General features: G+C 40.5%; 3 protein-coding genes across 9 annotated transcripts in view; 2 read left to right on the top strand and 1 right to left on the bottom strand.

Annotated features, from left to right (window-relative positions):
- Positions 1-617: 617 nt before the first annotated feature.
- On the bottom strand, positions 618-3,301 carry epcam (epithelial cell adhesion molecule). Its single transcript, XM_058064009.1, has 9 exons — positions 2,917-3,301; positions 2,245-2,346; positions 1,894-2,155; positions 1,759-1,824; positions 1,606-1,672; positions 1,439-1,537; positions 1,168-1,365; positions 1,052-1,096; positions 618-969 (listed from the first exon to the last, which is right to left on the bottom strand). Exons 1-9 carry the CDS (start codon positions 2,975-2,977, stop codon positions 946-948), a joined length of 924 nt encoding a protein of 307 aa, XP_057919992.1. The 5' UTR covers positions 2,978-3,301; the 3' UTR covers positions 618-945.
- A 13,954-nt stretch (positions 3,302-17,255) lies between these two features.
- LOC131110819 (T-cell immunoglobulin and mucin domain-containing protein 4-like) lies at positions 17,256-18,703 on the top strand. Its single transcript, XM_058064010.1, has 4 exons — positions 17,256-17,418; positions 17,482-17,799; positions 17,960-18,008; positions 18,077-18,703. Exons 1-4 carry the CDS (start codon positions 17,361-17,363, stop codon positions 18,132-18,134), a joined length of 483 nt encoding a protein of 160 aa, XP_057919993.1. The 5' UTR covers positions 17,256-17,360; the 3' UTR covers positions 18,135-18,703.
- Positions 18,704-19,043: 340 nt separating this feature from the next.
- ttc7a (tetratricopeptide repeat domain 7A) overlaps positions 19,044-27,768 on the top strand; it is a 43,013-nt gene continuing 34,288 nt past the window's right edge. Inside the window, exons 1-8 of one of the 7 annotated variants that reach the window (XM_058064001.1) lie at positions 19,044-19,179; positions 19,749-19,935; positions 21,509-21,672; positions 21,776-21,944; positions 24,746-24,876; positions 25,384-25,508; positions 26,666-26,744; positions 26,950-27,119. In XM_058064001.1, the coding sequence (XP_057919984.1) occupies positions 19,123-19,179; positions 19,749-19,935; positions 21,509-21,672; positions 21,776-21,944; positions 24,746-24,876; positions 25,384-25,508; positions 26,666-26,744; positions 26,950-27,119 (1,082 nt within the window). In that variant the 5' untranslated portion in view covers positions 19,044-19,122. Of the gene's footprint in view, positions 19,599-19,748; positions 19,936-21,508; positions 21,673-21,775; positions 21,945-24,129; positions 24,296-24,527; positions 24,545-24,745; positions 24,877-25,383; positions 25,509-26,665; positions 26,745-26,949; positions 27,120-27,768 lie in introns of those variants that run through there. The other 6 variants (XM_058064002.1, XM_058064004.1, XM_058064003.1 and 3 more) reach the window with 6 other exon arrangements.

Here is a 27,768-nt window from a genome sequence, read left to right as displayed (position 1 = left end):
AGCGTGATGGGAGGCAAGTGCAGGGATTTTTACTGAAAGAAACGCCATCAACTAACCCCGCCTCTCACCCAACGTCAGCTGGGATGGGCTCCAGCATACCCCTGCAACCCTGTCACTTTCTATGGCAGGGATGGGCAAACTACGACCCGGGGGCCACATCCGGCCCGTCAAGTGTTTGAATGCGGCCCGTCCGTTCTTTCCAAAGTATTTCATTTAAACTCAACATACGAACTGGCATCATGGCTTGAGCCAACCTTTTGATTGGTTTTATCAATTTTGTTATTTGATGTGGTCTGTTGTTTACAAAGTGCTCCTGAAAAAAGGGACACAAGCATAATGATGATAATAAATTTTAAAATATTTAAATAAAAATATTTAAATATAAAATATTTAAATATAAAATATTTAAATATAAATATAAAATAGCAGATTGCATGACTTTTACAGATACAATAATACCAGGTGGACTGTTACGTGTAAAATATATAGTCTGCCCCCCCCCCCCCGTTTTGTTAAATCAATGCGGCCCGCAAGTCAAAAAGTTTGCCCACCCCTGGTCTATGGCCTTTTTTTAATGACTGATATGGTCATCACCCCAAAAGAGAAGCAAGAGGAAGTGGTGTCTTTAAAACATTTATTAAAAATAAATCCAACAACAACACACATACTTGTAAGAAACTGTACAACCAAATGAACATCTGCTTTAAAATTAAAATGCGACGTTTGCTAGGACTTTTAAAAAGCACATTATCTCTTGAAGGCGTGGATGTTGAATGCTGACAACTTGACATTTATAAATAGAAGGCAGTATGAACTGTGCCGATGACGACGAGCATTTGATTGTTCCTTTACAGAAAAAAATTTGTCTTCCTCAAGTAAAAATGGCAACCATGGCACACTGCATCCAAAGTCGACGCTTTACGGACTCCTGCAGCGACGAAGAACTTACATGGGATCCATCTCTCGTTGCTGCTTGACACACAATAAATGCATCGTATCAAACACCGACATGGATTGAAAAGGTTAGAAAAAGGTGTGATGTTCTCCTCACCTGAGCTTTGTTGTACTTCTGACTCTGGCGCCTTCGGAAGAAAAACTACACACAAACGACGAGCGTGAGTGAAGTGACGCAATGGCGAAGATCTTTACAGATTCACGTGAACTCACCAGAAGCAGAAGGCCGGCGACCACCGCCAGCACCACCACCACGATGACCGCAATGATGCCGCCGGTGAGATGCTTCATGGTGAACGTCGGCGCCTCCTCGTCCACGTAGTACACCAGGATGTTCTCCATCTCCACCTTCTGGCCATTGACAACGGGCTCGAATTTATCTTGGTTCTTGAACAGGGGCAGCACTTTTACCTGGAAGAGAAAAAATTATCAGTATGTCACATGACTTGTTCAGAAGGGGGGGCGGCGAAGTCTCTTATCGTACATCCTTCTCCATGTAGTAGGCCATTTGGGTGAGGTCGTTCTTACGGTCTCCTTTGGGTTTCATCACATCCACCACAATCATGCGGGCATCTTCGTCGTACTACAGAAAAAAAAAGTTTGTTATGATAGAAACATTTACAATAAATGGCACAAAAAAAATTCCCTCACCTCAACCTTTTTCACCAGGTCTTTGTTAAAGTTGCCGTATCGCTTGTTAATAGCATCTGCAATAGCCCTGTGAGGGAAAGAACGCCCGTTACTGCCAAGAGTACAAAAAAAATAATACTAATAATTATATGACACCCATAAAGAAACACTCACGCTGTCATTTTGCTCTCATCCATTTTCCCGTTCATGGGTTTGTGCGTCAGCTGAAGACGAACCCAGCTGAAAAAGACAAAACATTTTATGAATCCGTTTCCCCCTGATGTTCTTGAAGTGGATACAAGTACTTACTAGGTCTCCACCAGCTTCTCGCATTTGAGGTTCTTGTCTCCCTTGTCAGTTCGGCGCACACCGGCGCTGTTGACGCACCAACACTCCTCGGTGTTGTTGCACTGCTTGGCCTTGAATTTGCCGTCGTTCTCGCACTCGGGGTCGTAGATGCCGTCGTTGTCCACAAAAGCCGTTTCTACGGGCTTTCCTCCAATCGTTCGGGTGTCGAGGCCTTTTTTGGCTCTGTACATCTCAGCCTTCATCAAGAAGCACTTGGGGATCACTAGGGGGGTGAGATCATGGAGGACGCGTCAACGATTGCGAGGGTAGAGGATATTTTTTTGGGTTGTAAAAGTTGGATGGTTTACTTACATGCAGAGCAGTCAAGCGTCTGCTTCATTTGGTCACCGACCATCACGTAACATTTACAAGGATTTCCATCACAGGTGGCCCACTTCATGCTATCACATGAACCTATAAGTCAGTAAAAAAAAAAATATTTTTTTTCATTTTTAAATATTTTAAAAAAATACGTTTTGCTGTTCTAATGTTTTTCATGTTAATATTTTATGTTACATGTCTTTAAAAAAAATAAACAAAAAACATCAAAACGACTAACTGGCATTAACAGGAAAACAGGGCGCCGAGCAATACAAGCTAATGCAACAAATGGGCGTTGGTTTCTCCACAAGGTGATGTCCCGGGGGAGCGGGACTAACCATTCCCCACCCCCACTCAGCAACGAAACTGAATGCATTTGATATCCGCATTGAGTTTAACCTGAATCTTAAATCTCCCCCCCAAACATGTAATTAAACACACATTAGATGCGTCGAAAGGGCAAACTACGAAGGAAGTCATGGCAGCTACAATTGCAACAGGTGGGTGAGATACTTAAAGACAATAAAATAACTGAAACGTCATATAGTATTCCAATTAAAAAGGGAGTCGCTCGACTTGAGATGCTTTTAAATAAAACGAAAGTTGTATAGTCGCGCTCAGAAACGATGTTTTAGTCGGTGAAAAGTTGAATAAATGACTTACAGCTTTGGGCCGAAGCTCCCGCCACGAGAGCGGCAAGCACGAGGACAATCCACATCTTCATAGTAGAATCAATAAAGTTTTTTTTGAAAAAAAAAAACAAAAGTCAATTCAAACGTTTCCTTCGTTTGATTGCGATCCGTCCGCCGTCCACAAAGGTCAAAAATGGAGGTGAGAGCCGAGTCCTCGCACACAAAGCTTCCTTTTCTTCCTTCAGGTGTGTCCTCGTCAAACCTGTTTTTTCAGACGTACACGGGCGCGCGCGCGTAAGGTAAAACCACAATAGGCGTGTCACTCAACTACACAGTGTGTGTTTACCGCAGCTGACTGGCCGACTTTTTGTTGTTTATTAACTGACAAGAAGTCATGCACCCGTTTTATAACAGGTAGTCTCGGTACGTCACATACGTTTGCATACTTGATGAAGTGGGCGGGGCTAGAAAGAATCGCGCGCACCTGTCCGGTGTGACCATATTTGGTAAACAGGCGCTTGCTTAACTCTAGCGTTTCAAATATTCAACAAACACACCTTTTAAAACAAAGTATGTGAGATATTTATTACAATAACCTGATTCAAATTCCTCACATGTATTTTACACAATGTTTTAAAGTGGTTGATTAAATTGAACTTTTAAGTTATTCAAAGTTTGACTCAGGAAGCTTTTCACAAATAAATGGAGGCAATTGTATCAAGATACAATTATAATAATACATTTAGTCTTTAAACGACTTATTTTTACATGAAACACCTTTTCAATTCAACACACTCACACCATGACGTAATGGACTGTCTGAGTTATATGGGGAGTATATTTTAAGACTGAAACCCGTTTTCAGAAACTGATTCTCAGCCCTTGTGAGTCATGGTTCATGCAGATGAGTCACAGCTTCAAGTTTCAATGATTTGTTTGCCCGAGGAAATTTGTCTCCTGCGTAAACTAATTGTTGTGTCCTCGTAAATATTAGTTGGACTCTCTCCGGTGACCCCTGACTGGGAAAAGCACATACGAGGAGAACATGCGAACTCCACACGGAGATGCCCAAGCGGAGAATCGACCCAGGTCTTACAATCTGTGTGGCCTAACCTTTCACATATAGCCCAGCCCCCTACCATTTATTACATGGGAAATAACTCATTGTATGTGTTGTCAAAGCAAAGAGAATTGATAAAAAAAAGGTGGAAAAAATTATTTATGTTATGTTTTTATAGCGGCTGCGTAGTGCCCAGGTGGTTAGCGTGCAGGCCACACAGCTAAGAGTCCTCGATTCCACCCTCAGGCATCTCTGTGTGGAGTTTGCATGTTCTCCCCGTGTGTGGGTTTTTACTCCGGTTTCCTCCCATATTCCAAAAACATTATTAGAGCCCTGTAAACATGAAATAACACCCCTATAGTCACCTTTACACTTGTATTACCTAATATAGGAGACATAATAAGAGATGATAAGCCATAAATAAGACTTGCTTGTGTGTGTTGCTGTAAATGTGTTGGTTAGCGAAGTGACAGATGCACAGGAAGTGATGTCAGGGTTATAATATCATATATATAATATGAATTTATAAATGCAGTCTACCCATTTACCTTCTTAAACTGAGATGGTTGCCTTTTTGGTCAGTACAGGTACTGTACGGTATATAGCTGATGACATGACATGTAGTTGTACACTTTCTCCAGGAGGAGGCACTGTAGGACATAGATGGAAAGTAAATATATGCATATGTTCATCCATTCATCCAGTTTCTGTACCGCCTATCCTCACGAGGGTCGACATGCTTGAGCCTATCCCAGCTGTCTTCCGGCGAGAGGCGGGCTCCACCCTGAACTGGTCATGTTATTAAATTATACTATGAAATGACACGTTTTTAAATGAACTACATAAATATATGAGCCTATCTAGTAAAATATTCTCATTTATTTGTTATTGTGTATTTATTTAAAAGACTGCGTCTCGCTGTATTGCTCAGGCTGCACTACAGTGTCTATTCACAGGCGCGATCCCACTACTGAGCGGTACGGGGGCTTTGACCTGCTCCGTTTCCGACCTGGGCCGGTGCACCCCTCCTTAGGCGACCTGGTGGTCCCGAGCTCCCCCCGGAGCACCATATCGGCACCGAACTTAGCGCGGACACCCGATCGACATAGTCCACTGCAGCTCAGAACTCCTGGGCTCAAGCGATCCGACAACCTCAGCCTCCCGGTAACTTGGATTACAGGCACGCGCCACGGCACCCGGCGAAGGCCGCACACAGTAGTGGTGCTTTTGACTTGTACTATAGTGACGTCACAGGGATGTATGGCGACCTCTAGTGGCGTTGCGTGAAACTACAGCGCTTCCTGAAAATGACCTCTCCTTTTGAGATTTCCATTCATCCACAGTTAAGGGCCAATCATGTACCTCCCAGGTTTTTGATTGATTGATCCACGTGAAATATTAATGCTCTAAATGCAATATATTAAGTTCTGTGTGAAGTATTTCTATAATGTCTCATATTTACTCACTAGCAAGATCTCAGTGTATAGACTGGTCATATATCTCATCTCGTTTCATATTATCTGCATACTGTATTTGTATTTAACTCTGGGTAAAATTGTTGATTTGTTAATACTTGGGTTGTTTATATTGTTTATTTTTCTATATTGTGTATTTTGTACTGCTTAACTGATTCTGTACTCTTGCTGCTGTGCAATGCAAATTCCACACTGAGGGACGAATAAAGCATATCTTATCTTATCTTATCTTCATAACTGTCGTGTGGACGTCGTGTGTCGTCATGAATATAAATCTCAAAAGGAGAGGTCATTTTCGGGCATTTTCACACAACGCCACTAGAGGTCGCCATACATCCCTGTGACGTCACTATAGTACAAGTCAAAAGCACCACTACTGTGTGCGGCCTTCGCCGGGTGCCATGGCGCGTGCCTGTAATCCAAGCTACCGGGAGGCTGAGGTTGTCGGATCGCTTGAGCCCAGGAGTTCTGAGCTGCAGTGGACTATGTCGATCGGGTGTCCGCGCTAAGTTCGGTGCCGATATGGTGCTCCGGGGGGAGCTCGGGACCACCAGGTCGCCTAAGGAGGGGTGCACCGGCCCAGGTCGGAAACGGAGCAGGTCAAAGCCCCCGTACCGCTCAGTAGTGGGATCGCGCCTGTGAATAGACACTGTAGTGCAGCCTGAGCAATACAGCGAGACGCAGTCTTTTAAATTAATACACAATAACAAATAAATGAGAATATTTTACCAGATAGGCTCATATATTTATGTAGTTCATTTAAAAACGTGTCATTTCATAGTATAATTTCGTAACATGACCAGTCCAGGGTGTACCCCGCCTCTCGCCGGAAGACAGCTGTGATAGGCTCCAGCGACTCTTATGAGGATAAGTGGTAAAAAAGGAATGAATAAATGAACTTTTATTGCAAAGGTTGATCTGAAATTGGAGTCACAAGTCTGAATAGTCACAGATTTTTGCCATTTTGGAAAGCATGGTTCTACTATTGATTGTTGAAGCATTTGCGTCTGACTGTTGAGATTGAAATTTGCCAGTCCAGGGTGCTGGGATAGGCTCCAGCGACCCTTGTGAGGATAAGTGGTAAAAAAGGAATGAATAAATGAACTTTTATTGCAAAGGTTGTTCTGAAATTGGAGTCACAAGTCTGAATAGTCACAGATTTTTGCCATTTTGAAGCATTTGCGTCTGACTGTTGAGATTGAAATTTGCCAGTCCAGGGTGCTGGGGTAGGCTCCAGCACACCCACGACCAAAGTGAGGGTAAGCAACATAGAACATAGATGGATGATGCATATACATAAGAGCAGTGACCATCAGCGTCCTCATCAGAAAGGCCCAGCAGGGGGCGTACTTCCTGCAGTGATATCTGCTCCATGTCCAACCTTAACAAGGCAGTTTGTGTCAGTGTGACTACTTCCTGTAGAAGCACGTGATCTGGTGTGACCTCGCATAAGGCAAGATTGTTGCTCATGGCGAAGCAAGGGGCGGCCAACCGGAACTAGGTTCATTCTGATTATTAAAAACAAATTGTAGCAGATTCCCAAATCAAAGGGGTTACATTCCAGGACCAGAGAATACAGCATAAATGAGATGTGTTTTGCAGAAAAAAATAAAATAAAATAAATTGCAGGCAACTGTGGAGCATGATGGAGGTTCCACCAAGTTTGATGCCGTTAGTGATGTCAAGAGGAGGGGCTGCCAAATTTAAGATCCAGAAAATTATGGAACTTCTGAAGGTGCATGGTTTGATATTTACAATAGGACAGTGGACTCAAACACATGACCCGTGGGCCAAATGTGGCCCGCAGGCCACTAGTTTGAGGCCCTAGTTTGATATGAAAGTTTAATGTTGTTGATATGGATGCTGTATGGTATCATGTACCCAGAAAAAATTATTACGTTTGATTCATGTTCATGTTAAAGGTTAAATAACTGTTAATAGTTATCCTCCCTATCCGTGTGGAAGTGGTGACTTTTTGGCTATTGAAGTTTAAAGGAAATAACTTGAAGGCTACCGTTTAGGTCGCTAGCTCTCTAGTTTGTGAGTTAGCATGTGTCTCAAGACCCTGCAGTTGCGCAATATGTTGTAAATAAAAAGAGTATAAATGTGACTATAGTCGTGTTTTGTCATGTCTACAGGGCTCTAATAATGCTTTGTTCATTTTAATCTGAAAAAAATCATTTGTCTACCCATCAACTATATGTGGTTTCTTAAGTTTTTATTATTTGCCGTTTTATTATTATTATTATTATATTTATTTATTACTGATTGATTGATTGATTTTCTTTATTCTTGATTTGTTTGTTTATTTTTCATCTTATTTTGTGTAGAAAAATAAAAATGAAGATATTTGAGAACAGTGGAATGTTTTATCAGAGCTTTTATTGTAGAAAATCGGAACCAAAGCACTGAAAAAGTTTGGATATTTTTCTGTTTTTAATAAATGCTTTTTTTTTTGTTTTTTTTTTAGAAAACCTGATGCGGCCCAGCCTTGCCCAGACCCTAGCTCCAGTGGCCCCCAGGTAAATTGAGTTTGAGACCCCTGCTATAGGAGAACCTAAACTAACCTCTGCCAAAAAATAAAATATATATATTTAATCTATTTTCGTTAGTGTTAGAATAAAATGTAAATACAATTATTATAGCGCTAGTTAATGTTAGAATAAAATGTAAATTCATTATAGTGTTAGTTCTCACACTTATATCCGTTTGCTTAGACAATAGACAAAGTCTCCATCGCTGCCCCCACCCTCTGGAACTCTTTGCCCCCCCCATTCACTCCGTGCTTGCCCTGACCTTCCCAGTTTCAAAAAACAATTAAAAACCCACCTCTTTAAATCACTTTTTTCTCATCTTTTAACTGTGTAAAAACAAATGAATGTTGTATTTTAACGTATCTTTTATTCTGTTTACTTGTTTTTATTCAACTCCATTTTTCTCTCAAGTGTCTTTGAGTATTTTGAAAAGCGCTATACAAATAAAATGTATTATTTTTTATGATTATTTAGTGTCTCGAGTGTCGTAAAGGCAGGAACGTTTCATGGCTCTGACCAGCAACTCCCAGCTCCACTGGTCTTGGAGGTGCCTGGGAGTGCCAGCAGCGACCTTGAAGATGTTCCTGTTCATCATGCAAAATGTGCCGAGATAAGAACACATGCCAAAAAGTCATTATTCACACATACACACACACATAGACAACAAGTACAGCTCGTGCAACTGCTTGCTTATCCCTCCCCTTAGAGTTCCACGACAATGTATTAGGGCCTCCTAAAACCCGTAAACGCCAGCTTGAGAGACTGTACAAGAAATCTGGCCTAACTGTTCATCTTCAAGCTTACACAGATTTTCTACAGCAATATAAAGATGCCTTAAACACTGCCCGCTCACGATACTACTCCAATCTGATTAATAATAATAATAATAATGATACATTTGATTTGTATAGCGCTTTTCAAGATACTCAAAGACACTTTACAAAAGAATGAAGTTGAATAAAACAAGTAAACAGAATAAAAGACACACCAAAATACAACATTGATTGGTTAATACACAGTTAAAAGATGAGTAAAAGCGGGGCGGGGCACAGCAGTCAGATATAAAAGGTTAGACCAGGGGTCGGCAACCTTTACTATCAAAAGAGCCATTTTACTCCCTCGCTCACTGAAGAAAAATAGAATGGAGCCTCGAAACATAATTTAACAGCAGAATATAGGGGCTGCATAGCGGTCGAGTGGGTAGCACGCAGACCTCACAGTGAGGAGACCCGAGTTCAATCCCACCCTCGGCCATCTCTGTGTGGAGTTTGCATGTTCTCCACGTGCAAGAAATGTGTAGCAACATGCTCACATCCAGAGCAAATTGCGAGTCTCCCAAGATTTTGATTGACTGCCAGATTTGGAGGGAATTTTGGGGTATCAAAGTAGTTCAGAGTTGATCAAGTACTCTTGCTAGTATATGGCCTCACAGAAAGTCAGATTTATTTCAAAAGTCATTACAAAGATGCATATTTTCCTCATTCGGGTGTTAAAACAAATATTTGAGCATTGCAAAGGGAGCCACAACAAAGAGGCTGAAGAGCCACATGCGGCTCTGGAGCCGTAGGTTGCTGACCCCTGGGTTAGACATTAAAAACAGATTTAAAGAGGTGGGTTTTGAGTTGTTTTTTGAAGGTGGGAAGGTCAATGGGGGGGGCAAAGAGTTCCAGAGGGTGGGGGCAGCGATGGAGAAGGCTCTGTCTCCCCAGGTTCGGAGCTTGGTCTTACAGGGGAGTTGGAGTCTGAGGAGTGAAGGGGACGTGGGGGATTATGTGGATGGAGCAGGTCTGAGAGATATGGGGGGGTCAGATCGTGGAGGGCTTTGTAGGTGATGAGAAGAATTTTGAAGTGAATGCGTTGGGGGACGGGAAGCCAGTGGAGGTTTTGGAGGACAGGGGTAATGTGTTCACGGGAGCGGGTGGAGGCGAGGAGGCGGGCAGCGGAGTTCTGAGTATATTGTAGTTTGTTGAGGGTTTTGGACGGTGTACCGTAGAGAATACTGTTGCAGTAGTCCATTACATCTAGTTCCAACAATCCTAACCATCCTCATCCTCCTAGACCTCACCGCAGCCTTTGACACCATTAGCCACTCTATCCTCCCTGTCCCGCCTCAAAACCAGCCTCAATATCACCGATTCTGCTCTGTCCTGGCTCCAATCATACCTCACCAATCGTCAACAGTTTGTGCACATCAATCAATAGCTGCTCCTCCTCCATAGCCCCTTTACCTCAAGGTGTTCTCCAAGGTTCGGTGCTTGGTCCTCTTCTCTTTATCCTCTACATCAGGGGTGCTCATTAAGTCGATCGCGAGCTACCGGTCGATCGCGGAGGTGGTACTGGTCGATCGCTGGTCGATCGCAGCGTGACATTAAAAAAATATCATCCCAGCATCAATGCCGTCACTTGATTGATATACAGGGCAGCCATTCAGATGACAACTGAATGTTGCCCTTCGGGCGACCAATCAAATCAAACAACGTCTCTAAGTGCAGCAGAACTTACGATGTCAGCCTATCAGCCATCCCCGTTACTTGATTGACATACAGGACAACCAATCAGATGACAACTGAATTTTGACCTTTAGGTCACCGCTCATGCGTAAACAACGATGCAAAGTGCTAAGCTAGTCGGCGAATTGCGAGATTTTAAGCCCTCGCTAAAGTTTATGGTCACTAAAATGAGTGAAGGAGCTGGACCAAGTAAAAAGGCAAAAACTGGACCAAGTAAAAAGGCAAAAAACATATCACTTCCATACGGATATGGAATATTATACGGATATTATGATACGGATATTATCCATGACTGATAAACATTTGGAAGTGTGCTTGAGGCTGGCTATCAGCAGCTACTGTCCGGACTATGCATCCCTGGCTGGTTCAATTCAGTGCAAGTCATCAAAGTAAACTCAGGTAATTACAAAAAATGTTAATAGTTAATTATGTGTGTTTTGCAATATTGGCTCATTTGGTTATGTAAGGTACATCAACATACATTGTACGTACAAATAATCCTCAATACATTTGAAAATAAATAGATGTTTTGCATTTTTGTAGTGGGTAGATCATTTTGACTCGCTCATTTTAAAAGTAGCTCGCATGCTGAAAAAGTGTGAGCACCCCTGGTCTACATCCTTCCACTTGGTAATATCATCCGTCGACATGGCCTCAATTTCCACAGCTACGCCGATGATATTCAACTATACATTTCTACCACCTCCATCACCTCCAACATCTACTCCACCCTCACCAACTGCTTAGCTGATATCAAAACTTGGATGGAACAAAATGTTCTGAAACTTAATAGTGACAAAACAGATATTATCATCATCGGTCCCAAAAACACCACAACACCCACCCATAATTTCCATCTTCAATTTGACAGCGCCACCCTCACTCCATCCCCGCTCATCCGCAACCTTGGTATCCTCCTGGACCCCGCCCTTTCATTTGAACCCCACATCAAACAGTTAACCCGGACTGCATTCTTCCATCTTAAGAACATAGCCCGACTCCGTCCATCACTTCCATTCTCTGCCGCTGAATCCCTGATCCATGCATTCATCACCTCCAGAATGGACTACTGCAACAGTATTCTCTACGGTACACCGTCCAAAACCCTCAACAAACTACAATATACTCAGAACTCCGCTGCCCGCCTCCTCACCTCCACTCGCTCCCGTGAACACATTACCCCTGTCCTCCAAAACCTCCACTGGCTTCCCGTCCCCCAACGCATTCACTTCAAAATTCTTCTCATCACCTACAAAGCCCTCCACGATCTGACCCCCCCCATATCTCTCAGACCTGCTCCATCCACATAATCCCCTGCATCCCCTTCGCTCCTCAGACTCAAACCTCCTGGCACTCCCCTGTAAGACCAAGCTCCGAACCTGGGGAGACAGAGCCTTCTCCATCGCTGCCCCCACCCTCTGGAACTCTTTGCCCCCCCCATTCACTCCGTGCTTGCCCTGACCTTCCCACCTTCAAAAAACAACTCAAAACCCACCTCTTTAAATCTGTTTTTAATGTCTAACCTTTTATATCTGACTGCTGTGCCCCGCCCCGCTTTTACTCATCTTTTAACTGTGTATTAACCAATCAATGTTGTCTTTTATTCTGTTTACTTGTTTTATTCAACTTCATTCTTTTGTAAAGTGTCTTTGAGTATCTTGAAAAGCGCTATACAAATAAAATGTATTATTATTTATTATTATTATTAAAGAAAATCAAAAGAGAGGGGCGGCATGTCACTGGGTATGTTGTTTCATGCTCCTCGCTGCGAGAAATATTGAATTTTGTTGTTTTGTTGTTTTTTTGACAAGTGTCACAGGAGTTTGAACCTGACAGACAGTTTGAAATTGAAGTTACGCAATTGAAGCAAAACTGAGCTTGACTTTCATGCAGTCTTTGTCATTAACTCACTAATATCTGCCTCTCCCTTCCCCCCTGTTTCTTTTCCCTGCTGCCTGTTGTTCTGCACTCTGTCATTCACAGAGACAAAGTAACACAAAGTAACTTTTTTTAGTAGAACACATGCCCTGAGTGGAAATGCAGTCTCCAGAGCACTGTTATAACATTTGTTTTCCACTATGGTAATCATCAAGGGATTTCATTCTAAAAAAACATTCAAAAAAAGTCATCAAATAATTGAGAAAGTGACTATTTTCATTCATTCATTCATTCATTTTCTACCGCTTTTTCCTCAAGAGGGTCGCGGGAGCCTATCCCAGCTGTCTTTGGGCGAGAGGCGGGGTACACCCTGGACTGGTGGCCAGCCAATCACAGGGCACATATAGACAAACAACCATTCACACTCACATTCATACCTATGGACAATTTGGAGTCGCTATTTAACCTAGCATGTTTTTGGAATGTGGGAGGAAACCGGAGTACCCGGAGAAAACCCACGCATGCACGGGGAGAACATGCAAACTCCACACAGAGATGGCCGAGGGTGGAATTGAACCCTGGTCTCCTAGCTGTGAGGTCTGCACGCTAACCACTAGACCAACGTGCCACCCGTGACTATTTTCAGCTAAAATTTAAAAAAGCAGATGACACACACACACACACACTAACATACTTCTGACAATAACGGACCAAAATAGCAGCATCAAGAACTCAAAAAAAAGGAAATTGATCTGCGGGCTGCAAATAGCCCCCAGGCGGCACTTTGACACCCCTGGTCTAGAGCGATATTTTGCTGTAATGAAAATAATACTTTGATTTGTGACTAAAACCGAAATAAGACAAATGATTTTAAAAGATTCCTGCACAATGTATTAAATAGTAATGGTAATGGTAATGGTAATGGTAATGGTAATGGTAATGGTAATGGTAATGGTAATGGTAATGGTAATGGTAATGGTAATGGTAATGGTTTTATTTCATTTGAACATGCATCACATTCCAATTGAGTGCATCCCATAATCAGTTCCCAGTTCCACATGTCCAAAAGGAGTAGGAAGAAGCAAAGCTTATTAAATCCTACCCCTCCATCTGGTACTTTTACAATCAGTAACTGTTACATTTGTTCACTTCCTGCTTTCCTAATATAATTTAAGTTATTTTTTTAAACTTTATTTTAATTTTATTTATTTATTAATTTTTGGTCCCATACCGAAGATGAACTATATCAGCAAGTTGGAAGTATTTGTGATTTTAGAAATAAGGAGTTAGTATCATCATAAGATTTATCAGTAGAAAGCATAGGAATGATCTGTTAATGCAAGCGAAGAAACTTAAAAGTACAAATGTATACTTAAATGAGCACTTGACAAAGAAAAATGGGGACATTTTTCTTGGACACGAGAGGCAAGGATACAAAGAAAACAAAAAAAAACATTTTCGCAACATGGACCAGAAATGGCAACATATGGATAAGAGAACAAGAAGGGTCACAGCCGAGGATGATAAGAGACTTGAAAGACCTTGAACAATTTAGAAGAAGGAAATGAACAACTGTTGTTATAATTGATTGAAAGACAGGCTACGGACAATATGTTGTGGTGGGACATAGAAAATGGGCATATATTAGAACATGGATGCATATATAAATATAGATATTGATATTATGAGTGAAATATATGATGTAAATGAGGGTATGAATAATAGTGCATTTATCCCAAATTCTAGCTGTGCTTATATGATACACGATGATGCCAATAATGGAACTGAACAATGAATATAGACTTTTAGACGATGATGGACTGACAGCGTGAGCAGTGAACATCAGGATTTTGAACAGCTGAATTTGGAAACTTTTGCATACACTGAACACAAGATGTACGTATATTGTTTATGGCAGGGGTCGGGAACCTTTTTGGCTAAGAGAGCCATGAAGGCCAGATATTTTAAAATGTGTATCTGTGAGAGCCATATACATTTTTTTAAACATTGAATGCAATAAAATGTGTGCATTTTTATGTAAGACCAACAGTTTTAGATATAATGGGCTCTAATTATGTAGACCAGGCACACTACCCCACGCCAATGGGGTGTGGCCAGCACACTTTCGTGAGCAGCGCAGTGTCCAATAATAAATCAAATACTTGCTGCCATTAATGCAACTTCTGCTGCTGCATAGTTTTGCACCGTACTCAGTATATTTCATTCTTTTGGCCATCTTTGCCAGAAGGCTTGGTTCTGCAGCTTTAGCTAGGTGACTATTTGACTAAAGGAGGAAAGTCTACATTTACATGTTGACATCTCAATGACCGAGGTAGACTACCACATTACCCAGTAATAATCAAGTTTTGGTGTTTGACCTGGAAAATATCTTCAAGAAAGATGGATATGGTCGGCCATATTGCAGTAGAAAATAGATGGACGGATTAAAATGCATAAGAAAGTTGTTAATTTTGAATATTATTTTTAACAGTCATTTCTGTGATGGAGGGCGGCACGGCGGCCTGGTGGTTAGTGCGCAGACCTCACAGCTAGGAGACCAGGGTTCGGTCCCCGCCCTCGGCCATCCCTGTGTGGAGTTTGCATGTTCTCCCCGTGCATGCGTGGGTTTTCTCCGGGTACTCCGGTTTCCTCTCACATTCCAAAAACATGCTAGGTTAATTAGCGACTCCAAATTGTCCATAGGTATGAATGCGAGTGTGAATGGTTGTTTGTCTATATGTGCCCTGTGATTGGCTGGCGACCAGTCCAGGGTGTACCCCGCCTCTCGCCCGAAGACAGCTGGGATAGGCTCCAGCACCCCCGCGACCCTCGTGAGGAAAAAGCGGTAGAAAATGAATGAATGAATGAATGAATTTCTGTGATGGTTTACTTTAAAACGTTAGCAAAAATACATTTTTATTGTGGTAAGAAATGCTTGAGAGCCAGATACACTCATCAAAAGAGCCCTACCTGGCTCCCGAGCCACAGGTTCCCTACCTCTGGTTTATGGCATTGAAATCTGGGGACACACCTACAAAACCATTGCACAACCAATTTACATGATGCAAAAGAGAGTAATAAGGATAACCAATCAAGCTGCTTACCAAGCACCAACAAGTTAATTCTTTTTACATTCACAAATTGTAAACATTTTATGACCTAATTGATTTCAAAACTGCGCAAATGATGTTTAAGGTAAATAAAAACATGCTCCCAAATGTTGTCCAGGGGATGTTTCACATTCGTACTCGTCAATATGATCTACGAGGAATGAGTGTGTATGCAAAACGGAAAGTACGAACAAATGTAAAGCAGAGATGTATGTCAATCAAAGGAGTAGATATATGGAAGGATTTAGATTTAAAGATGAAAACTTGTGATACGCTAAATAGATTTAAACAACTATTTATGAACAATCTTATGAGTAAATATGAAAGGGAATCATGAGTACCAGAAAGCAAGTTGTACGTATACGGTATTGTATAGACTACATAACAGTTGCTGTGAGCCAAGTTGCAACCATTCCAGTTGTTATGTTTACATCATGGTAACATCATATATAGGCAGACAACATGGGGGGGTGGGGGGGGGTGATGTCGGGCATCTAGGTGAAGCTCTGGGAAGGGCGGGAGTGTGCTGTGGCCTCGTAAAGTGGACCCTGCCTTGTCTGGCCTTCCCTGGCTACTGGGGGTGTGAGTCTGGGTCTCGGGTGCTTCAGCACACTTGCCTGGCTTGCTGCTCTCTGGCTGGGCTGGGGCCTCGATAGCCGCAGATGGCGCTTGGGGCGCCCGGGCTTGGTGGGTGCTTCTTATGGGAGCATTCCATGTGGCCTCACAATAATGAGGTAAATGATGGTTGGACATCGGGTGCCACGTTGACCACATGTTGGTAACATGTCTGTGGCACGAGGAAGAGGTCTGTTGGATAACAGAACAAACAATCCATCCAAATGTAGGCCCGCCCGGGGATCACACATAATTGTGGGTCCAGCCAAAATGGCTTCTTATTGGAGGGCAGCGGGGTGTGCGGGGACTGCTGGGGTGCTGGGCACTCGGTGGGTGCACTCAGGGGCTAGGGGGGTCGGGGCCAGGTGGGTTGACTGGCGGGGTTGGTGGTGTGTTTCAGCAATGTTCTGGGGTTTTGCTGGGGTGTCCGATGTTCCCACTCTTCTTTTGTTGTTTGTCTTATGTAAGATTCTGTGATTATATGTGTGGAAAAAAAAAACTTATTGAATTGGTAACTGCCATGGCGTGGAGAAGGGGTAGGATTTAATAAGCTTTGCTTCTTCCTGCTCCTTTTCAGAGATGTGTAGTAATGAGGTGTTGTGTGTATGCATGTATGTGTATATATGTATATATATATATGTATGTATATATGTGTGTATGTATATGTATGTATATATGTGTGTATGTATATATATATGTATATATATATATATATATATACGTATATATATATATATATTGTAAGTGTATATGTGAGAAAGAATAATGTAACATAGTATGCATGTCTGAAATAAATTAAGAAAGAAAGAAAGTATGTTCTCTGTAGGCGGCATTATGAATTATCCTTACTGACCTTTTTTGCAGTACATTCAGCGAGTGAAGATTGCTGTTATAGTTATTATCCCATATTTCCACACAATAAGTAAGATATGGTAGAACCAGAGAGCAATAAAGAGTGTGGAGTGATTTCTGATTGAGAACAAATTTTGCTTAGTAAGTGAGTAAGTAAGCAAAACTGTTGATATTTCAGAATATAATAAATATATTTTAATGGTTACTGATAAATAACTCTGAATTGGTATTCCTCACATTCCATAATTCTAGTTTTTTTTTTTTTACTTGTGTCTGTGCTTCTAACAAGTGAATCTGGGACGGACCAAAGGAATGGCCACCACCCTCATGGGCGTCCTCGCTCCCTTTGGTATAAATCCAAGACCTTTCCCCAGGCTTCCCTCAGTCAGTGTTGAGCTGAACTGAAGTTTTTCCAGATTCCAGATTCCAGATCACTCCACCATGACTTCTCCCGTCGGAAGACTCCTGGCTTTGGCTTGTGGTCTCACTCTCCTCCTGGGTAAGAGTTACATTTTTCATGATTCATACGATGGCACATCTTAAAGGACTTTCTGTCCTCCAGGTTGTGAGTTCCGAGAGCTCTACACTGCCCCATTTGGGGCAAATGTCACTTTAGATTGCTATGATGACCCCGAAGCAGAACCACGTACGGTATGCTGGGGTAGAGGAGTTACGGAGGGCTGGGAGGACTGCAAAGATGAGATGATCAGGACAGATGGGAAAAGGATGGTCAGCAGATCCTCTGAACGTTACAACTTCGCCGGCAACATTGCTGAGGGTGATATGTCAGTGACCATCATGGATGTCAAGGAGGATGACTCTGGACTGTACTTCTGTGTGTCGCGCACCCAAAAAACGATGCTGAAGCTCAGGGTCGCAGGTAAGACCCACCACACAATCAGTGATGTTCTTCATATGTATATGAAGATCAAAATATCTGCTCGCTTGTTGCAGTATATACTCTATGGGTAGTGATTAAGTAGGAATAACGAGTGGTTTAAACACTTCTGAGCTTGTCTGTGACCCCCCCTCCCCGACAGCCCCACCTCCCACCATGGCCGCCACCCCCTCTGCTGTCAAGATGATGATGTAAGTATTGTAACTAAGCCAATGATAACAAAAGCACATTTGATCTAACTTCATTGTTCACCTGTCAGGTGTAGGGAGCCTACCCCAGCTGACTTTGAGCGAGAGGAGGAGGACACCCTGGTCTGATCCTGATTGAGGCATGCCAACCACTCATCCACCGTGCTGCACCTCCCAAGATGAATCATTACAAGCTGTGATTTCTATACTAAGATTGTGTTCTGTTTGTTGGAGTGATGCTGAATGAGTGCAAAATAAATATTCTTTATTGAATAATATTCTATTATTTCTATGATTTATTGTGTATTTTATCTCCAGTACTCATTGATGCGTTTATGCTATTTGAATACACTTGATGAAGAAACATCTGGTCAAGTCCAGCTTCCTCTGGAAGACTCGTGTAGGTTGTTGTGCACAGAATGGGAACTTGAACGTGCATATAACTGCACCTTATTGCACCTAACAGTGTATTCTATATTCTATAGCCTATATTTGATGTTTTTATTTCGCACTTTAACGCTTTTTAGCTCGTTAAGTCAGTTTATGTTCATGTAAATGTAGACCAGAATGTCTGAACTTGTGATACATAGAAATGTGTTTGTTTGAAAGTACCAATTACATATTGCACAGTTTTTCCATGTCATGTAATGTAATGTTTTCCCATGATGTGATTTCAATAAAATAAAATCAATCATAAATTATCAAATGATTTTGAATATAAGTTTTACTCATCAAATGCTCTACATGTACGTGTGATATTAAAATATAGGAGCTTCATTGTATAAATTCCATTATAAATCACATGTAAGCATGCTAATTATCAAATTCCTGAGTTCCACGATTTACATCACAACAACAGTACATTTTTATTTGTTTTTCACATAGATACATATAAGAAAGTGAGTGTTTCAATTTCACCCATGAATATTTAATGTATTTTTGCTTTTTGGCAGTATTATGGGCACATTTAGGCGGAAATTGGACATGTATTTTGTCCAAGTGGTGTTGCCGTACAACATTGGAGGAAAGGTGCACGAGCAGGTGTTGACTGTGGCCGCCAGCAGGGGGCGCATCCTCTCTGACAGAAGAAGAAGAAGTGGTTTCACTTGAGGCCAAAATGTCCAGTTTCCAGAGAGAAAATGACGCCGCTAAATCGCTTTTCAGAAGACTTGAGGTTTTATTTGATGTCGTACGATAGCTGACTGTTAAAGTAGTGCGTGTTTGTTCAAACCCAGTGCTGTGACTTAAGACAATCCCAATGGATATAGTTGGATTTGTGTCTCTAGCGGTTTATTTTGCACTTCAGCACTTTTACTCAGCTTTATCATTTGTTAGTTTGACCTTTCCCTGACGCCTCAGCCGGCCTGCGAATATGCTGAGTCTGGCCCGATAAATCAAGACATAACTGAACTTTTTTTTTTTACATTTCTTGTGTTCACAATTCATACACACGCTTCGAAGGCACAGTAGTTTATTTGTGTTGTTTATGAAACACAGGAAATGTTACATTGCTCTTTCCTCAGCTCCACTTGATCCCTTAATGCGCTAACTGAAGATTAGCATGAGTTCGAGTTCCGCTCCACTACCGCTAAGGTGAAGTGTATCAACTCAATGTACTAACTGTCAGTAACTGCTAGCACTGTTCCACAGACACGTGTTTCAAGTGACCGATGATCATAAACGCACCACACACACATACGCGCGCGCACACTCCAAAGATGACATATGAATTTGTCCTGTAAGTCTGCAGTCACTCCCATCGTGTCCGGAGAGTACAGTCAGCATCGGGACAGAGCGGCCATGGCATCCCGGGTGTCGTTCACCCAGCTGCGGCTGGAAGCGGAGCTGGATCGGTACCGGGCCGAGTGTCAGTGGGACAGGATCCCCCCCATCATCGAACACATGCAGGCGGCACGCATGCACGAAGACGGTGAGTTCGCTACACCGGTTCTGTACTGTAGATATACTGTAGTACGTACCGGTTACACTCATATAATGAGTAATGTATATGAGAATGAATAATGAGAAATGTTTTCAACACCAACTATGTATACAGTATATATAGTATTATAATTCAGTTAAAAGTACCGAAATTAGGATGTGATAATAATAGTACAGACATTTGTGTAACCAGTATGTACTCAAGTTGGACTTTGTCCTCTTTGACAAACCAGCTGACTGACCCACTAGGAAGTTATGACATTTTCACTCTGGAACAAATACACCTGATATTGGTATCATATGGTTTTATTTCATTTGAACATGCATCAGATTACAATTGAATGCATCCCATAATCAGTTCACAGTTCCACATGTCCAAAAGGAGTAGGAAGAAGCAAAGCTTATTAAATCCTACCCCTCCATCTGGTACTTTTACAATCAGTAACTTTTACATTTGTTCACTTCCTGCCTTTCTAATCTAATTTAAGTTTTTAAATTTTTTAAAATTATTTTTATTTTTATTTTTATTTTTATTTTTATTTTTATTTTTATTTTTATTTTTATTTTTATTTTTATTTTTATTTTTATTTTTATTTTTATTTTTATTTTTATTTTTATTTTTATTTTTATTTTTATTTTTTGTCCCGTACCAAAGTAGGAGGTGATATGAGCATCCAATGCCATAATGGGTACCATAGTAAGTGTCAATATAGTGATATATATAGCACATCATGACTGGTTCAAGACTCTTCATCCTTGTATTTAGCAAATTTATTTTATTTATTTATTAAGTTTATTAATTTTATTAATTTTATTAATTTTACTAATTTAACTAATTTTATTAATTTGTATAATTTTTTTTAATATATTTTTTATTTTTTAATTAATTTTGTTATTGTTTTAATTTTTTACATATGTTTTAATTTTTCAAAATGTAATTAATTAATTAATTAATCCTATCATATAATAACTTATATAAAACATTAATTAATGTTATTCATTTTTATTATTATTTTTAAGTTTTTAATTTTTTTTACATTTTTTGTCACGCACCGAAGTATGAGGTGATATGACCATCCAATGACATATATAATATATATATATATATATATATATATATATATATATATATATATATATATATATATATATATATGTTCAATACTGAAATATTTCGGGCCTTATGTTGTATATTGTAATATAATGTTTCCAGCTCATATTTTCATCTATTGTGATCAATATTATTCCCGATATAGGTAAGTCTGTTATGTTGAAATGAAAACAAAGGAAGACTTAAACACTTCTGGACTTAAACACATCAGAGCGTACAACAAAAGCTAAACAGGACTTGAATTGAGTGTTTTGGAAAATATGCCGCATAGCCCTCTCTAGCGTCTCTAGCGTCTGTGTAAACTGTATACAGTATTGTGATTTAATGTTAGGACAGTAGCGTTTAAACACACTTGAGCCCTGTGACATAAGAGAACCATGAGCTTCAACAACTCCGACTGTGTCAATGTTTTCTTTGAAGTTGTGTCGATGTTTTCAAATCCCGCCCCCAGATGATTACGGGACGCTGCTATTGGCCGAGGCACTTCTAGAAGAGTGCTTACAAGAAAATATGGACCTTTTACGGCACTCCACACCTTTGATGGACAAGACGCAACCCAGATTATGCCGAGCCAAAAGCTACCTCAACACCATCCTAAGCCGAGGCCGCCTCACGGTCAGTCAAACGTCGCGCTACGGTGCGCTTGCATAGTGTGACACAAACCGGAGAAGCATCGTGCACACCTTTTCCTCCTCTTCTTCTTCTTCTTCTTCTCCAGCCCCGGTACTTGAATGAGGCTCTGCTGCTGATGGCCAAAGTGCACTATGTGCAGGGGCGCCACCGCGATGCCCAGGGAATGTGTGCCAGGGTGGGACTGGAGGAGCTTACACGTGACGACCAACCTACCTACCACCTACGCCTGCTGGCTGAGGCCTTCATCATTAAAGGTACTACCAGGCTGCCAAGGGACTTGAATGATCGTCGTTATTCGTTGTTGACGTCTCGCATCATCCGTTGAAAAATATGTGAGCGGACCGAAAGGCAGAGAGCAAAACATTGCAGAATATGAGCACGTGCTGAACTGATAATTATGGCGTACAGTATTCCCCACAGGGTTGCGATGTATCTGTGGTGTGTTGTTGGGTAGGGGGGCATGAGTTGTAACATTCTGTTACATGACATTCTGGTGACGACTATAGGGGTGTTATTCCATGCCTGGAGGGTTCTAATAATTGTAAAAATTCTATTTACAAAGTCATAAAGAGGTCGCCTATGCTCTAACTATGAAAATATTTTCTTTATTAGGAACCAATTAACTGTAATAAACGAGGGCTTACCGTATTTGTATTTTTCTTCAATTTGCTATTTTTATGCTTGCAATTAATTTCATAAATATTCATAAATGTTAAAGCTAACAGGCCATATTCAACCATAAAACAGCAGGATTATGAATGCCATTTTTGAAAAAATGTGAGCTGCTTGAATTTTTAAAGCGGGAAGTGACGAGGGATTACTGTAATGCCGACTTTTGTATCAGATGTAGACGCAATACGACCAGGAAGTGACACGCATGCGCAGAAAACACTGACGTCACACACTGATGTGGGCCGCTTCACTGACACGGATTTATAAAATAATTTTCGGATGCGAAGAGCAACTTTGGTTTACGTCTGCGCGTACCTTTTGATGACGTATAGGTCGGCTATATGACACCCGAACATTGGGATCCATATTGGATTAATATCCACATACAAAAGAGGCCTGGGTTGCATTTGGAAAAAAACACTGACTGAAAGTAAAACAATCTGAATTGATGTACAGTGTGAACATAGCCTTGTCAGTGAAGCAGCCCACATCAGCGCGTGGGGTCAGTATTTATTTATTTTTATTTTTATTTTTATTTTTATTTTTATTTTTATTTTTATTTTTATTTTTATTTTTATTTTTATTTTTATTTTTATTTTTATTTTTATTTTTATTTTTATGTTCATGTTCATGTTCATGTTCATGTTCATGTTCATGTTCATGTTCATGTTCATGTTCATGTTCATGTTCATGTTCATGTTCATGTTCATGTTCATGTTCATGTTCATTTTTATTTTTATTTATTTATTTATTTTTATTTTTATTTTTATTTTTATTTTTATTTTTATTTTTATTTTTATTTTTATTTTTATTTTTATTTTTATTTTTATTTTTATTTTTATTTTTATTTTTATTTTTATTTTTATTTTTATTTTTAAATAAATATTAATTAATTTATTAATTTATTAATTTTAATGTCAGTGTTTTGTGTCACTTCCTGGTCGTATTGCGTCTACATCTGATACAAAAGTCACATTTTTTCGGTATTACAGTAATCCCTCGTCACTTCCCACTTGTAAATTCTGCGGCTCGCATTTTTTCCAAAATGACGTTCATAAATCACTCCCAATCATTCCCAATCTCCCGACTGTGTGGCCAATATGCTAACCACTCGAGCACCGTGCGGCCTTGCGATGTTGCACAAATAATTGTATTTCAACCAGCAGGAAGTCACATCTGCTCATCAGGAAACATTGGCTGAAATAAATGATGATGATTTTGGTGATAACAAGATTATCCACGCAGGGCTCTGTGAATGAAGTACACTGTGATATTCTGCGATATATGTTATTCTGTGATGTGTCCATATTCTGTGATATTCTTATCCCTTTAAATATGTGCATAGAAAGCCGAATGTATGCAACGTGTTGTCTCTGGTCAATCTTCTCACCGAGATGAAGCAACCACACTGCATTTTGTGTGTACTTTATTTACACCTATCATGGTTTAAAAGAACAGATTGAACAAAAAAAGGTATATAAACTGGAACAGCAGGAATGGAAAAACAGCTGTAATTTTTATGACAAAAAAGTCAAAATATTAAGAAGAAAACCTTCTAAAAGTTTTATATCACAAACTGAGATTGAGTTTTTTTAATTGTCACGATCCATGAGGTAACCTAACAGTTTATTTCCAATGTTATGCCTCACTTCCTGTTTCATGCCCTTATTTTAGTAGCGCTTCCTGTTTATATCCTGGGTTGTGACCGCTTGCTTTGCTTTTTTCCTTTTTTTCCCCACTCGCACCTGTTGCTAATTTGTGTTCTTCTTCTATTTAGTTCAGTCAGTTTGCCGTTGATTCGTTTGTTGCAGCTTTCCACGCAGCTGCATAATTACAAAAACAGCCATAATTACGAGAAAGGAAACTTTTTACCTGCATACCGGGTTCGCGTCTCAACGCCGGAGCCAGGGTGTAACGTAAATGTAACATAAATGTATATAACGTCTTAGCATATCCGCATGTGTTGCTTTACAAAATGTCAAAGTGACGTTTACATCTTTTAATTTTTAGTGTCTAGCCCACCATGGGAAATGTTTGGACAGTTTGGACGCCCCTGCTTTAATATGACGTGGGTTGTTTTGTAGCTGTTAATATTTGGCGACATCTAGTGGACGCAAAAATCCATTGCCTTTTTTTTAATGAATTAAAAACGCATTTGAGTGCAGCTATATTCATTTCCAAGGTATGTTCAGTGTCTATATGAGGTCCCAGGTTACTGCATGTGTGTTGTCTCTCCTGTGTGTCCCAGTACTTCCATCCCAAATGTCCTATGGACAGATACAGCACGGTCCTCCATCAGAATGCTTGCGTTGCAGAAGGAATGATTAACGACTGTCAATGTTTTTCTTGTTCGATTCGTGACCCTGGTGTCTCTGTGTTCCAGGGTTGTCTCTGGACCACCAGGCACTTTCTTCAGTGTCTCGCGTCCGTCTGCTAGAGCGGGAGGAAGAGAGTCTTTCCTGTTACCTCAAAGCTTGCGATGCTGCGCTGTCCTACCTGCAGGAGCTTGATAAGGTGCTCCTCACAACATTGTGCTCCCAATAATGTGGTCCACGCAAGCTTGCTGGCTCAGTATGTACATTATGTGGGATTATTTCCAAGTTTGGACTTTGCATCTCCACTTTACACATTGAATTTGTCAACTTCAATCGGTTTTTCACTTGATTTTTCAAAATAAATATACAAAAAAAGAAATTATCACTGTTGAGTGGCTGAATATGGCCTATTATTTGTTAAAAATATGCATATCTTTGCCTAAATTAAGCATTTTCATGCATAAAAATGGCCAAATCATCTGATACACAAACTCTTACTGATGTAAAATTGACTTTCATGCATAAATGTCACTAAAAGCTCCCAAATGTGTGCTAAAAGTACACAGTAAGCTTGGATAGAATGTTTTATTGACCTTGCATCAACAGTATATTAGAATGTGGGCTTCATGTGTGTGAAAGTGTAGCCTGACAGTCAATAATAATAAAAATAATAATAATATTAAGGCGATTGTCGCTTTATTTGCAGGTGGTAACAACGCCCCACAATAAAGCAGCCAAACTCACTCTGCTTTCTGCACCTGCGGACATGGACTTGGGTTTCTTTCTGCAGGCGGCCCTGCAGAGCGCTTACTTGTGTTTGCTGCACAGAGGGTGAGTCCAGTAAAACTACACATACTCACTGTGGTTGGAGCATTCTCTGAATATTCAATGTTTCCCTGCTGAGGTTTTGGGCAGGTGGGGGAAAAAAGTTGTAAAGACAGAATAATTACAAGAATATGAATAATGATTAAATAATATGTGCAATTTACAAAATGCAAAGTGAGCATAACATAAGAAAAAATGGATCATGTATGAATCATGTTGTGTGTAACTGTATGTATCTTTGTGTGTCTTTTTCACATCCGCTCCTCTGTGGTTCCTTTTTCTGTGTGTATAGCTTTAAAAATGTCATCCAATACTTCTCTACAAGAGAGGAGAAATATTATCTCAGGGAAGAAGTACATTTGAAACACTTCTATGCTAGGACTACGTTATGCTAGCCATAGCATTTCAGTATGTGGAATCAAACTATGGAATGGATTGAGTAAGGAAATCAAACAATGCACAACGATGAGCCAATTCAAGAAACAATACAAGCAGTTGATGTTTGCTAAATACAAGGATGAAGAGTCTTGAACCAGTCATGATGTGCTATATATATCACTATATTGACACTTACTATGGTACCCATTATGGCATTGGATGGTCATATCACCTCCTACTTCGGTACGGGACAAAAAAAAAATAAATAAATAAAAACTAAAAAAAAATTAATAAAATTTAATAAAATAAATTAATAAATAAAATAAATTTTCTAAATACAAGGATGAAGAGCCTTGAACCAGTCATGATGTGCTATATATATCACTATATTGACACTTACTATGGTACCCATTATGGCATCGGATGCTCATATCACCTCCTACTTTGGTACGAGGTACATTATTAAAAAAAAAAAAAAACCTTAAACTGTATTATGGAAAGCAGGAAGTGAACAAATGTAACAGTGACTGATTGTAAAAGTAAACTGTATTATGGAAAGCAGCAAGTGAACAAATGTAACAGTGACTGATTGTAAAAGTACCAGATGGAGGGGTAGGATTTAATAAGCTTTGCTTCTTCCTACTCCTTTTGGACATGTGGAACTGGGAACTGATTATGGGATGCACTCAATTGTAATCTGATGCATGTTCAAATGAAATCAAACCATTACCATTACCAAAAAGTGGACCTAATACTGACATATGCCTGCTTTGTGTGTTTGTCAGTCATTTGGCGCAGGGTGCTCACCAGCTGCGTCGGGTGATGCGGGTGGTGGAGTCACGAGCCTCTCAGGGTTTCAGGAAGGTGAGTTGTGTCACTTTGTAATATGATTCAAAATGTGGTGAAAAGATCCACAAATGAAATTTGCATACCAATTAAAAAAAAACAAACAAAAAAAAAAACTGCGGGCTGGAAGTGGTCCCTGGGGTGCCCTTTGGGGACCCTTGTTTTAACCGGGTACTTCAAAAGACAAAGTCAACTTATTAACACTTTGTGGGTGGATCTCCAGGCTGCAGCAAGAAAGCTAGCAGAGGTGCTGCTGAGCTCGGTGAGTGAAGACGGCTACTGGCCCCCTCTGGGCCCCCCACCCTCCGCCTGGCTCCGTCGAGAGGGCGCCGCCACCTCCAAAGAAGCGCTCTACCCGACAGTCAAACCACCGCAGCGTTACAGCACTGACAGGTTTGAAGACCTTTTGTTAAACTTTACGTTTCACTGCCTGTTTTTTTTTTTTAAATCAGATATTGTGAACATCCAGCAGCAACACCACCGTTTGGCGTAACGACTATTTTGATGAAAAGTCAGCAAAGTCATTTGTGGATGAAATATGTTAAATGCAAGGCCTTGGGGTTTAAACTTGAATAAACTTTATTTACTACTTTGCAAATAGTCAACAATCTGGACTTTGCTCCAGTCTACTACTACACGGGTAGCTAAATACACGATATTACCAAAAGTATTTGGTAATATCCATCTCCCCATCTTCAGGATCGATTTTAAGATTATCTTACTGGTTTTTAAATGTCTTAACGGCCTTGGACCTTCTTATTCATCTGATCTGCTTTTACCATATCAACCCCCCCACGGACCCTGCGGTCCTCCGGCACTGGCCTTTTAACAATACCAAAACCCACGGTGAGGCAGCGTTTAGCCACTAAATGTTGATATTTTTAAAAAAAGACACATTTTTAAAAATCATTTTTTAATCAGGCTTTTAACTAATATTTTTAAACTTTTCTTAGGTTTTTATCTTTTTAGTCCTGTTTTATGCTCTTAGTCTTTAGCTTTTAACTACAGTATTTCCTCGGGGGGGGTCCTCCTCCACACTGGG

The sequence above is a fragment of the Doryrhamphus excisus genome, chromosome 2 (genome assembly GCF_030265055.1).
Source record: "Doryrhamphus excisus isolate RoL2022-K1 chromosome 2, RoL_Dexc_1.0, whole genome shotgun sequence".
In the NCBI taxonomy this organism is placed as follows: domain Eukaryota; kingdom Metazoa; phylum Chordata; class Actinopteri; order Syngnathiformes; family Syngnathidae; genus Doryrhamphus; species Doryrhamphus excisus.
The sequence above is the reverse complement of the archived record's forward strand: the minus strand, read 5'-3'. Positions and strand labels throughout refer to the sequence as shown.